General features: G+C 42.6%; 1 protein-coding gene across 1 annotated transcript in view; it reads left to right on the top strand.

Annotated features, from left to right (window-relative positions):
* Positions 1-8,124, top strand: part of LOC142498502 (extracellular calcium-sensing receptor-like) — a 56,570-nt gene extending 48,446 nt beyond the window's left edge. Inside the window, exon 5 of the mRNA XM_075606736.1 lies at positions 7,208-8,124. Coding sequence (XP_075462851.1) covers positions 7,208-8,124 — 917 coding nt within the window. The remainder of the gene's footprint in view (positions 1-7,207) is intronic.
* The last annotated feature ends 4,779 nt before the right edge of the window (positions 8,125-12,903 follow it).

Raw genomic sequence — 12,903 nt, 5'->3', positions numbered from 1 at the left:
GATACAGGCCCCTTTAGGGGGTGCCGGTATCCCTCTGCTTGGTTTACAGGCCGCGATCACGTGATCGGGACCTTTAAACGCAGAGGGATACCGGCACCTCATAAAGGGGTCTGTATCTCGGGGAACAGGGGGTCCCCCGACCTGAAACCAACGCACTTCAGCTCCGGAGACCCCCTGCACATCTACACTATAAATAAAAATGTATTTCAAATGTATTTATTTATAGTCATTTATTTATTTATTTATTTAGATTTATTTATTTATTTTTTGGCGGCTGCTGTGTGTGATTTTTTTTATTGTGGGTAGTGGGGTGGGTGAAGGGGGTATTAGCCCCAAAGGTGGTTTTTTAGGACTTGCGGGGGTAGCGGGAGGGCTTAACCCCTTCATGACCGTAGCGGTATTAACTGCTACGGTCGTGAAGGGGTTAAGTGCACCCGCAACCCCCCCGCAAGCCCTAAACTCACACCAAGGGCCAAATACCCCCTTCACCCACCCCCGCTACCCACAATAAAGCGGGCACGTGGGTTAATCCCTTCATTGCCTTAGCGGCTATACGCTATGGTAATGAAGCAGCATTTATGTATTTTTAATAATATTGTGCAAGAGCAGGGGGTCCCCTGAGCATTAATTTCTGGCTCAGGGAACCCCCTGCTCACTGTACAATATTATTAAAATACAGAAATGCTGCTTCATTACAATAGCACATAGCCGCTAAGGTAAGGAATGAGTTTTTATTTATATATGTTTTTTATTCATACTGTACATGTGCAGAGGGTCTCCGGAGCAGAACCGCGTTGGTTTCAGATCCGGGGACCCCCTGCTCCCCGAGATACAGGCCCCTTTAGGGGGTGCCGGTATCCCACTGCTTGGTTTACAGGTCGCGGTCACGTGATCGGGACCTTTAAACACAGAGGGATACCGGCACCTCATAAAGGGGTCTGTATCTCGGGGAGCAGGGGGTCCCCTGACCTGAAACCAACGCGGTTCAGCTCCGGAGACCTCTGCACATGTACACTATGAATACAAATGTACAGTACTGTATGTTAGGGGTTTATAGGGGACGGCTTTAAAGACAACAGCTCGCAAACGCCCCCATGGTTTTTTACACGGCATTGCAGTATTGCAGCCAGCCGGAATAAAATGCTTAAATCACAGCAGGGAAATAACGCAATGCACTCCGGCCGAAAACAGTACAAAATCGAACATCACCGGGATATACCCAAATTTGCGGAACTAGCCGAGTTAGAATAAAGTTGGTCGCCTCTGTATACAGGGGAAGTAGGATGGCATACAATGCCTCAGGTCTCATTCATTTATGTAGATCTCTACATCTTGCTCAGTGATGGTTATGGATGCTACGGTTTGTTTATTGAGACCACTGAGAATCTCTCATGATATAACTTAGTTTGGTAGCAAATATACTAGTTAGTATCAAATAGTGTCAGTTCTCTCCTTTGTACATTGATCTGAAATAAGGCGGCTTGCCAGAAATCTCTGTGTAGCAGATGTACAGTATCTAGTTTTGCTACAAGTATCTATTCTGATAATAACCCCTGAGTTGTTAAGTTTCACTATCAGTTGTATTGGCCACATACTGTAAGAGGTGATCTTTGTAAGAAATCAAACCTCAGTTTACTGATTACCTTGCCTTGCAGACCTGTGCAGTCCTGGAACACTCCCCCTGGTATCTACAGCAGCTGTGCAAACTATGACTGCAGCCCCAGCCTGGGCTCAGTCATTAGAGCAATGCTGTCACACGCCCCTTCTGCTATTGGTTCGCTGACCTTTAAATACTGCAGTCCCCACAATGCTTCTCTGCCGAGCATAATCCTTCTTGGATATTACCTGTGTTTTCCACAAGCCTCCTGGCTTGTTATCTCTCGTTACTTATCTCTGTTGTTATTGTTCTACTTCGTTGTACTTGTTCCAGTTTCCTCCAAGCCTGCTGCTGCTACGCTGAGGCCTGAGTTCCTTGTTCCTGGAGGCCTGCTGTTCCTCTCTTCAGAAGCCTGTGTTCTGCCTGCCTGGATTCTACTACCTGCTGCATTCACCCCCAGCAGAGGTATTGTTTGGATGCCGTGCCCTGCTGCTCTCTCCCTTCACAGAGGCCTGCTTGAACTTTTGCGCTGAAGCACTGGTTTACCAGTGCTGCCTGGCGGTGTCCCCACTCCGGTCAGCCTTCCCTCTACTAGACCTTCGCCATAGGACGTGGACATCACACGCGCAATCCCTGTTCCCAACCTGCAGCGATTACGCTGAATCAGGAGGACCTGCTTGATTTCCTGTTGCCGACTCCCTGCTTTGACTACGACTACCTGGATATCTCATATCCTGACTCTGGCTCGTCCAATGATAACGCTGTTCTCTCCAATCCTGAACCCGGCCTGTTTGACTATGAACTTCGCACTCCGGACCAGTCTGCGTGGTCTAAGGTCGGTGATTTCATAACCCAGCCTCGGCCACGCGGTCCGGCCCCGTTTTGCGGCGAGCAAAACAGTAACAGTATGCTCGGCCCCACAAAACCAGACCGCGTCTTGGCGGGGGTTTGTAAATGTTTAACTGAACCTATGTCCCAGTCTGCGGACCGGTCCCTGTTTGAAGAACAGTATCTGTTTGAAAGACTGCCTCCGCCTTATCTTGCTTGTATGTATGAAGGTTTAACCCCTGCAGAAAAACACGTAAAGAAATCCTTACCAAATCTCAGGAAGGTAGAGAGGTAAAGAAGATGTTACAAGCCCAGTACTCCCAACTGCTCCTTCTTATGTCCACTACGGGTCTGGAAACTGCGGATTTTGGAGTACAGGCTCAGGCCATAGACAACACCCTTAAATTATTCCTAGAATTTGACAGGAACATAAGTGAGCGTGAACATCTCCTCGCCGCCTACGCACTGACGATTCACAAACCCTTTTTTGTCAGTCCTGTTGCTAAACCTGTGGGGGTACCTCCCTCTCCTAAAAATGGCCAAGCCACCCCACTATCACTGCCCCCTAAGGTAGAAGCTGCCACGATTTCTAGCCCTAATTGCACCTCCTAGTGCTTAGACCCCAAGGATATGTCTGCGTTAACCCTTGCCAGTCAGGCTTGTGAGGTTCCCGTGGAGTATACTTGTATTTCTCAAGCCAAAGCTATGGCCCTAGTGTCTTAGAATGAACCCCTTCTACCCTCACTTTCTAACTCAGAATCCCTGAATCCTGCCCTTGAGGTTTTTCCAGTTTTAACCCCTGCAAGGCAGCTCTGCGTGCTCCACATGCCAGAGAAGGAACCCCTTCTGCTTCCACTTTCTAAGTTAGAATCCTTAAGCTCTGTTCTGAAGGTCTTTCCTGTATTAACCCATGCGGGTCAGCTCTATGAGTCTCCTTTGGTAATTTCCTGTTCACCAGCCAAGGTCACGTCCTTGGCTCCAGAGGATGAACTCCTTGTGTCCCCAATTTCAGAGGCAAATCTCCCTCTTTTTGACTCTCAGGTACTATCTGCGTTAACCCCTGTAAATTCTTGCTGCTCCAAGGCTAATGTGTCCTTTCTAACATCAGAGATTGCACTGAATGAATCCCCTAAGGTTGCGGAGTCCTTGGATAATCATTGCTATAATCCCCCTGGTTAAGCTAAAGTTTCCGCTGCCGCGCTCCCTGAATGTTCTGTTAAAATACTGGTTCCAGTTAAAAGTATTCAGGAACCGTTTTTTCCCTAAGCCTGTTCACAGAATTCCCACTCCAGGTATTTCGCTGAAGTCCTCGGTCACTCAGTGAGCTGAAATCCCCTTGTCAGGGAATCTGTTGTCCTTTCTGATTTCCCAAACACTCCTTCCCTTGCTAAACCTCAGTTCTTTGGCACTGCATCTAAATGTGCTCCTGCAACCATTGGATTATTCAGGCCTAAGATTAAAACTCCTGTGTTAAAGGGTACCTTCTCATACATGTCCAGCAGACCTAGAATTTCCATGATTGATTCTAAGTCACTTACCACTGTATCTGATTTTCTCACTAGTGAAACACAGACACCCACATCACTGACTAGCAGTTTCGTTATCAGAATTTTAAGCGTATATATGTATATATTCTCCAGTGCTTCTTTGCTGGTGTGTAGCTCTTTCACCAAGAAGCACCTTTGAACAGCCCGCCAGCAGCTCCAGCAGGTCCACACAGGCTAACATAGCCTCTATCTCCTTGTCTCTTCAAATCTCCAACAAAAAAAGACTTATCTGCTAGACCACTCTCCCTTATATAGGGCTTGTTGCATATTTATTACATTGAGGGGGCTGACAACCATTTAGATCAAGGATTGTGATCGCTCAGCCAATGGGAGTCGTGCCTATGAGTTTGAGTTTGAAATTAGTTTGAAATGAGGTCTAAGTGAAACAAAGTCTTTCTCTGAAGATAGCAAGTCCACAGCGCTTCCCCCTCACCATGTGCCACAAACCTGCATGTCTATGCAATTAACACAGGGAATCCCATTACTTGAGCTGGTTTCATTGGAATGCTAATCCACATCTGGCTGTATAGACATTAATACATAAGGTATAAAATACAATACACTATCTTAAACAACTCATATCTTTTGGGAAACTTTATACCTGTGAGGGAACTGCATCTGGGATATTTGGGATCAAAAACTAGGAGTCTGAGGGACACTGTATAGCCCCAGTGTAATTCTCCTTGGGTTTCCCAAAATAGTGACTGCACACTGGGGAGAATTAAGGGACTACCAGTAACTCGGCTCCCAGAACTCCTGCAAACAAATCGAATACATTTTTTGCCCAAATATTCCACCTAAAATGTAGACTCCTGAAGTCTCATGTCTCTAGTACAGCGGTGCGCAAACTGGGGTGTGTGCCCCCCATGGGAGGGTGCAAGATTGTTCAGGGGGGTGCTGTGGTTGCAAAGGCCCTGTTCTCTTCCCCCCAAGGTGTGGCGAGGATGGAGGTGATCAGGCCTGAATAAAGGTGTTATACCCGGCTGGTCTTCCTCCCCTCGCATTGGGAAGGGGTTAAACTTATTTGCCATGCATTGCTGTGTTTGATCTGTTCCCGCCATTTTTACCCCCCATTTGCAGGCCACTCCCTGCCTGCTGTGTTAAAAGAAAAATGCATTGCCTGTTATACACAATTCACAGACACAAGATGGCGTAGTGAGCGCCCAACGCTAGCGCTGATTGAAGACGCGTGGCAAAAGTTTAAAGGGCTGTCTGTGTGATGGGCATCCATTACTATCGGTTTGACATGTAATCACAAGTTAATTGAATAAGTGGTTGCGGTTAGAATCTCAAGTGTTTTACCGATAAAATTTATCCGTTCCTCGTTAACTTTGTAACATGAAAGGCAGAAAGTCTATTGCCGTGGGAAGTTGGTCAATTGACGTGAGAAGTGCGGGAACCTCGCTTCCCCTAACCCGACTTTTCAATTACAAAGGCTAACTCAAGAACGAGAGCACCCAGCACCCTGATTTTTGGGAGCAAATATGATTAAACACTACATGCACCTACATATAGAAATTACAGTTGTAGCACAAGTAGAACATGATGTTTGAATAAAGTGTGTAAAAACTGTAGATTTAAAATGTAAAGGCATGGTCTGTTCTTTAAGCCCGGGAAAGAATTCCTCGGACATACAGATGTGATATGGGTGAATGAGCTGGGAGTATTTTCATACCTGCACTTCAAAGGGGTCTCGCTGAGTTGGCGACACCCAGTCTAACAAAGTGTCACGATGAAAAGGCCCAGAGACCCATAATGTATACACGGCCGGCATTCTGATGTATAACAAAGTCCGGGTCATTGACACCTCTGGGCCAAATCTCAGACTCCGAGGCACCAAGGTATGGGTGTATCCCAGGTATGCTAAGTGGCATGGGTGTCAAACTGACCCATGCGCTTTGCACACTGGAAAGCCTTTTTGCCCGGTCTTATGAACTGTGGGCAACACGACCATTAGTGAGTTACATTTTTCCCACAAGGGGATTTGGTCCACATGTAAGAGATAGCCTTGGCCAGTCTATAGCTGCGGCTCCCGAGGTATCCCCGAAGTGTTTGTGATTTTTGATCCATGATGTGAATACGCAAGGCTTTGTTCCAGCACAGCGGCAACCGGTCCCGGAGAGAAGGGGATAATAACACTGTAACTAAGGATTTGCCCCTAACGTCGGAATTCGTTGGCCCTGGTGACTCGAACGAATTCTAACGAATCTCTACGAAATTCTTTGAGGTGGCTGAGTTATTAGACTGGCAATTTGCGCTCTGGCCACGTGACCTTAAAATCAAGACTGCATTTCTTGCGCTTGCAAGCAAAGGACAATTTATTTCGTTCCCTTATCCCAGTAAGTGTTGTTTTAAGTGTATTCTGCAGATGTTGTGTGTTTGTCTATTAAGGAAATACATCACAATTTATTTTGCAACTTGTTCTGTTCAATCGAGTACCCAGAAATATAAATGTGTTGATAAAGTTGGTGTCCATCGTGACACAAGACATTTAAATTAAAGCCTCTACAACTTCACTTACCTTCTCTTCGGCGACACGTCGCCATGGCAACGTGGAGTCAAAAGACGCCGTTGGGTCATGTGACATCACGTTGGCATGGCAACGTGATGTCACATGACCCTGCAGTGTCTTTTGAAGCTGGAGAGGAGGTAAGGGAGAGGGGGCACGAGCAGGGAGGGAAGCAGGAAGGGGGCGCACGCTGGAAAGATTGTGCACCACTGCTCTAGGATACCAGGATCCCCAAAAGCCCCTAAACAGGTCAGGTTTTTGCTATACTATACTACACTATTTGTGTGTAACATAACAGTTCTACCAGCTACTCCGGTCAGTAATACATACAGTTTTTTAACCCTACTTGCTCCCCAATATCCACCCTTAATCTCCTTGTCCCAATGTCCCTGTCTTGCAGCTATTTCCTAACAGGGATCCTAACTATACCTAGCATCCCTAGCATACATTGCTGCAGGGGACTGTAAAATGAGAACAGAAATATGGGGAAAAACATCAAGGTGCACAATTGGTCCCAAAAGCTTACACTTCAGCCTTTGGCGTACGGTTTCAGGGGTAAATGGCTGGACATAACCTTTATTAATGATGACTGGCTACCCTCTATTGTCACACTATTAACTTTGTCATCAAGACAGGAGAAGTGATTGTGTTGTCTATGCTATATACTCTATGTAAAAACTCAGTATCCATTTTTATCTAATAATTATTTTCATAATTTTTTTCTAGATAACAGTGAATGCCTCAAGTGCCCAGAAGATAAATGGCCTGATACCTTAAAAGAGGTGTGTGTGCCAAAAATCATCCAGTTCCTCTCCTATGAAGAGTATTTAGGAGCCTCTTTGGCTGGTATTTCAATAATTTTGTGTTTGCTCACAGTTTCTGTGCTCTGCTTGTTCATAATAAAGCGCAAGACTCCCATAGTAAAGGCCAATAACAGAGAGCTAAGCTTCCTCCTCCTCATCTCCCTCATTCTCTGCTTCCTTTGCTCCTTGGTATTCATTGGTCACCCGAGTATGACAACCTGCATGCTTCGCCAGGTGGTGTTTGGGGTCATATTCTCTGTTTGCCTTTCCGTGATACTGGCCAAAACTATCACTGTCATCATGGTGTTCAGTGCTACCAATCCGGACAGCAGGATAAGAAAGCTGGTGGGATTCAGGATTCCCAGATATATTGTTCCTTTCTGTACAATGATCCAGATAATCTTGTGCACTGTCTGGCTGGCCAGTTCTCCCCCCTTTGCAGAACTCAATATGAGAGCAGAGATTGGAACCATAGTTATTGAATGCAACGAGGGATCCAAAGTGTTATTTTCATGCGTCTTGGGCTATATGGGTCTTTTGTCCTTGATTAGCCTTCTAGTGGCATTTCTGGCCAGGAATCTCCCTGACACCTTTAATGAAGCCAAGTTTATCACTTTCAGCATGCTGGTTTTTGCCAGTGTTTGGGTGACATTTATCCCAGCTTATCTCAGCACCAAAGGCAAACACATGGTGGCTGTGGAGGTGTTTGCCATCTTATCTTCAAGCTCTGGACTCCTTGTTTGCATATTTTTTCCAAAATGCTACATCATTATAATACAGCCTCAGATGAACAGTAAAAAGTATATAACAGGGAGAAGCAGCAATAAGAGAGGATTGTGAGTAGGACCTAGTCCATCTCACTCACTAATCATCTCAACCTGACTATATGGCTTAGATCTGAAAGACATGGCTATGGAAACTATAGCTCAGGGTTCTAACAGTCCAGAATGACCATTGATGAATGTGCACAGATACAGGAACATCCAGTACATGAGAATAAAAGCATTTTAAAATTAGTCAGCGTCCTTATTAAAATGTAGTCTCACAATTATATATAAGGTGTGCTGAGGCTTACCAGCGTTTGGTAAATTTGGGCCGTGGCACTCTACAGTAAAACACCAGATGGGAGTAAGAGTAAAGTTTGCTATATAGCAGTTGCAATCTCAATTCACTGCAACATACAGTATGATAACCCTGCATTCCCTATAAAATTCAGAAAGTCGTCTTAACTTTTTATGATTTCATTTTGTACAGCCATATACTGTAGATCTACACACGCTACTGTAAACATTTTAAGTCAAAATTTTACAATGAGTGTAGTCTGTCTTTACCATTGAAATTACAAAGATTAATTAAATGACAAAGATATTTATTTCACATTTTTGTCTTTTGTTTATAATCTGAAATAATAAAATATATAAATTTACCGTACTGTGTTGTGTTGTCAATCAATTCAGTGCTGGGATGAGCTTTTTTACGATTACACTAGTGTTAAGAATGGGAAAATAGGGGATATCTTGGCATGGCTTGCAAACTTAAAATGCTTTAACCGAAGAATTTAACTAAATAGTTGACCATATAATTTGTCATGTTAGATGTATCACTGAGGCTTTTTGTTTTTTGTTATTTTACTTGAGGTCACAATCTCAGTAGCAATCCTTTTTGACACAACTATATATGGTGTGGTGAGTTTGTGTTCTGAGCAAACAGGGGCTGTGTGTGTTTGTAAAATTTCAATTGGTAAACAATTTGGAGATTTGTGACCCTTCCTCCCTGGTTTCAAACTCGCTCATCCCACCTGTTAAATGGCATCTCTTGTTATGCGCCTGTGAATAACCTGTTTATAAAGACAGCTCTCCCTGAATTAAAGAGTTTGAGAACCTTTTGCGGGTGCAGTAGTGTTAGGATTTGCAAAAGAGAGAATACTTTGGAATGATTTTGCAAGCTTAAAATGCTTTGGCAAAATAATCCAACTAAATTACACTCACTTATTAAAAAAATGCATACATATTAACTGTATAATTTGTCATATTGGATCTAGAACTGAGGCTTTTTGTCCTTTGTTATAGTACATGAGGTCACAATCTCAGTAGCACGCCTTTTTCACAGTAATATATATGGTGCGGTGAGTTTGGGTTTGCAGTGGCTGGTGTCAATTTATGCAGGCATATGCAGAATTAAAATGTTCTTCAAAATCCAGATGCATAGAAGTTCAACCAAAATAAACATAAAACAATTCTACGTGCAGATGTATTTAAATTCGTGAACTCAATAAGGAGACTTGGCTCCTATGTGTTGCCTACTCAAAATGTAGTAGGTTTAAAAAGGGCATATCCAAAGTTCAGGCAATCTGTTCTCAAGGGTGAGGCTCGAGTAGTTGGTTCCTCAGAATATAAGAAAGAGATGAACCATTACGCAGATCAACTTAATAAAAACTTTATATATATAAAAATATAAGAATCGCGCTTACAATATATGCAATGTTTAAAAGCATGTAACACATATAGTGTATGACAACGTGCTCTTTCTCACCACCACCTTTCCATCAGGAGTCGCTGGTGGTCATGGAATGGCGTCCTGCCCTGCCAGGGTCTCCTTAAAATAAGAATTGTAATCAGTTAGTGTTAGGGCCTTCAATATTTGGTCATGCCTTGAAGTGGCTTGCTGGCTTAAAATGCTTTGGCCAAAGGGTTTAACTAAATTACCCTTTTTTCAAGAGATATATAGGTATTTCAATGTATATTTTTGTCATTGGATGTAGCTTTGTTTTTTGTTATATGAATGGTGAAATTACATGCTACAGTACACTCCTCTGATAGCCAAGGAATTTCATTTTTACTACAGAAATTGATATAACTTGAATAAAGACCCCCCACATTCAGATTTACAGTCCTTAAAATAGATCAGTTCACTGGGGCTTATTCTGTGATCTTCTGAAGTTAATATAAAGGGTCCTAATGAGTTTAAATGCTAAAATCATAAAACTAGAATTATTGGCCGTCATAAAGGAATTACAGGAAATAAACCACCAGGACCTAATAGATTGTCATATATTTATTAAAAAAAGTGTATTTATATTCTATCCCTATATCTATTATCATTGTTTTACTATTTCCTAGATGGTAAGCAAATTCCTGAGCAAATGGCTAAAGCCAATATCACAATTATTCATAAATAATGGAAAGACCAATTGAACTACAGGAGCTATAGGCCAATCTCTCTCAATCTCAAAAATAAAAATCTATAGCAACATTTTAGACAATAGGTTAAACCCAATTTTACCAAAATGTATTCACAGGGATCAAGTAGCATTTATTAATGAAAGACAAACCACCGACAACACCGGGAAGATTGTGAATATAATTGAGTATATTAAGTCCACAAAGCCTAAAGCTATCTTGCCGAGTTTGAATGAAAAAGCATTTAATCAGATTAGTGTAAATGGCATTCCTAAACAGGACACTGATGGCATTCAGTTTCTGTTGTGCAGACCCCATATAATCTCCCAACGGCAACCCTAGAATTACCAGGAGGGAATTTGGAAACCATAAAAAGAACAAATGGAACCAGACAAGGATGTCCCCTCTCCCAACTGTTTGCACTCACTATAGAGCCCATAGCCTGAACAATTAGAGATAACCGGAATATTCAGGGTGTACAAATTGGGGAAGGAAAATTATAAATAATCCCTTTTTGAGAATAATGCTATCTTGACTGTATCAAACCCATTGAGGTACCTCACAAACCTACAGTTGGTCCTTGAAGTATTTGGGATGTTGTTGCTGTGGATAGGTGAGAGTTAAATACTGTAGGTATGATGTGCATGGTATACTGTTGTATATGTATGTACAGAATATATGTGTGTCATGGGCTATATACTGTATATACATCTATCTCAAAAAGGAAGCACACCTCCAAAAACCAGGTGAGGAATATAAACTGGGGATGTCCAAACGCTTTAATAAAAATAACCCATGTCCTATAAAGGAGAATATAGGATAAGAAAACATACAAGTAAATAGGATTTAAAAAATGGTCTGATACTACAATATATTAAAGGACCTAGGCAACCAATGGATAATGTGCTAAATAACACAACCACTCTGATGGCAATCTCTGAGTCTGTGGGAGAACGAGAGTCAAGTAATGTCCCAATGTCTGATAAAAATCCAAATAGACTCTGTAAAATTTCCAAATGACTGGGAAATCAAAGTGGGAAAGTACCTTGTAGCATACAGACAGGTCTTGAAGTATATGGTGATCTTAGAGAAAGATCCTTCGCCACTACATTTCAGTAAGCGGGACTGATATAGGAAAGCCCCATCATAGAATCCATAATAGAGAAACACAGTGAGTACCCTCCTCCAATGCATTAAAGAAACTCCCAAATTGAAGAAAGAAAATGGTCTTGCCCACTGCCTTTGCCCGATATACCACTGGCTTGAAACATGTGCTAGTTTGGATTAAACAGTTTTATTGGCGGTCAATTCCAAATCCAAGAAAATTAATTTGGTGGAACTAATAGAAAAAGTGAACTCTAAACCTAAATCATGGTGATTGAATGTGGCAAGGAAATCCCTAAACTCATCCTACTTACCCTCCCAAATGAAAATCAGATCGTCATTATAGCGATCATAGTAGACCAGACTCACCCCCCAGCCAGGTCTTGCCCAAACATGCAGCTCTTCTCAAATCCCATCAAGAGATTTAACTAGCTGGGGACGAACCTGGTTCCAGAAGTCTCAAGGTAAAAAGTGTCCTCAAACAAAAAATAATTGTGACGAAGAATAAATTCTATACTAGATAAAAGAAATGGACCATGTCGAAGACATGTCAATATCAGTCTCCAAAAAGTGTTTGACTGCCTCAGTGCATGTATGTATATGTACTATACTTTTGAACTCATCTGTTGCTGCACATTCAGCCTGACTAGTCAAAAAGCTGACACTAAATTAACATTCCAGTGATAATAATCCCTATCCTGTTGAATGTTATTGGGGTCAGAGATCATTTAGAAGAATGATCCCTATCATGATTAATATTATGGGGTCAGAAATCAGATAGCTCTGTAGTACAACAGTAAAACTGTGGGGCTGGAGTCCAGTGGCTGGGTCAGGCTAGCAGGTAGGTAACAATGAATGGTCAGTAAACAGGCAGAGGGCCAGGATGGGCAGCACACAGGTAGCAGTGATCAATAAAAAGGCAGAGATAAGAGCTGGAGAGAGTCAAGTGAACTGAAGTCCGAAAGGGTCTCGTACAGAGCGACAGCAACAGCGAAGAGGCAGTAAGCTTCAGTACTGGGAGAACCCTCAATAAATAGGCATAGAAAGCAAGAATCAGAGTTCTTATAAAGGCTGCATGAGGATGAGAGACAGGTTTATTAGCTAACTCTAATAAATATCTGAAAAATATCCAAAATGCTATTCCAATTGCTACTCCAATTCATTTGGAAACAAAAGTGCCCAAAAATCCCAAAATTGGTATTATTGGCGCCGAAAATTGGAGCAAATCTGGCGGTACCTGATATTTCGAAATATTACCTAGCCAATTAAAACAAGTTATTTATTGGCATCCCCCCCCCCCCCCAAAATAAACTTAAATCGAATCCTCACTTGTCAC

This window comes from Ascaphus truei, chromosome 7 (assembly GCF_040206685.1).
Source record: "Ascaphus truei isolate aAscTru1 chromosome 7, aAscTru1.hap1, whole genome shotgun sequence".
NCBI classification, from domain to species: Eukaryota; Metazoa; Chordata; class Amphibia; order Anura; family Ascaphidae; genus Ascaphus; species Ascaphus truei.
This window is presented reverse-complemented; position numbering and strand designations above follow the sequence as displayed.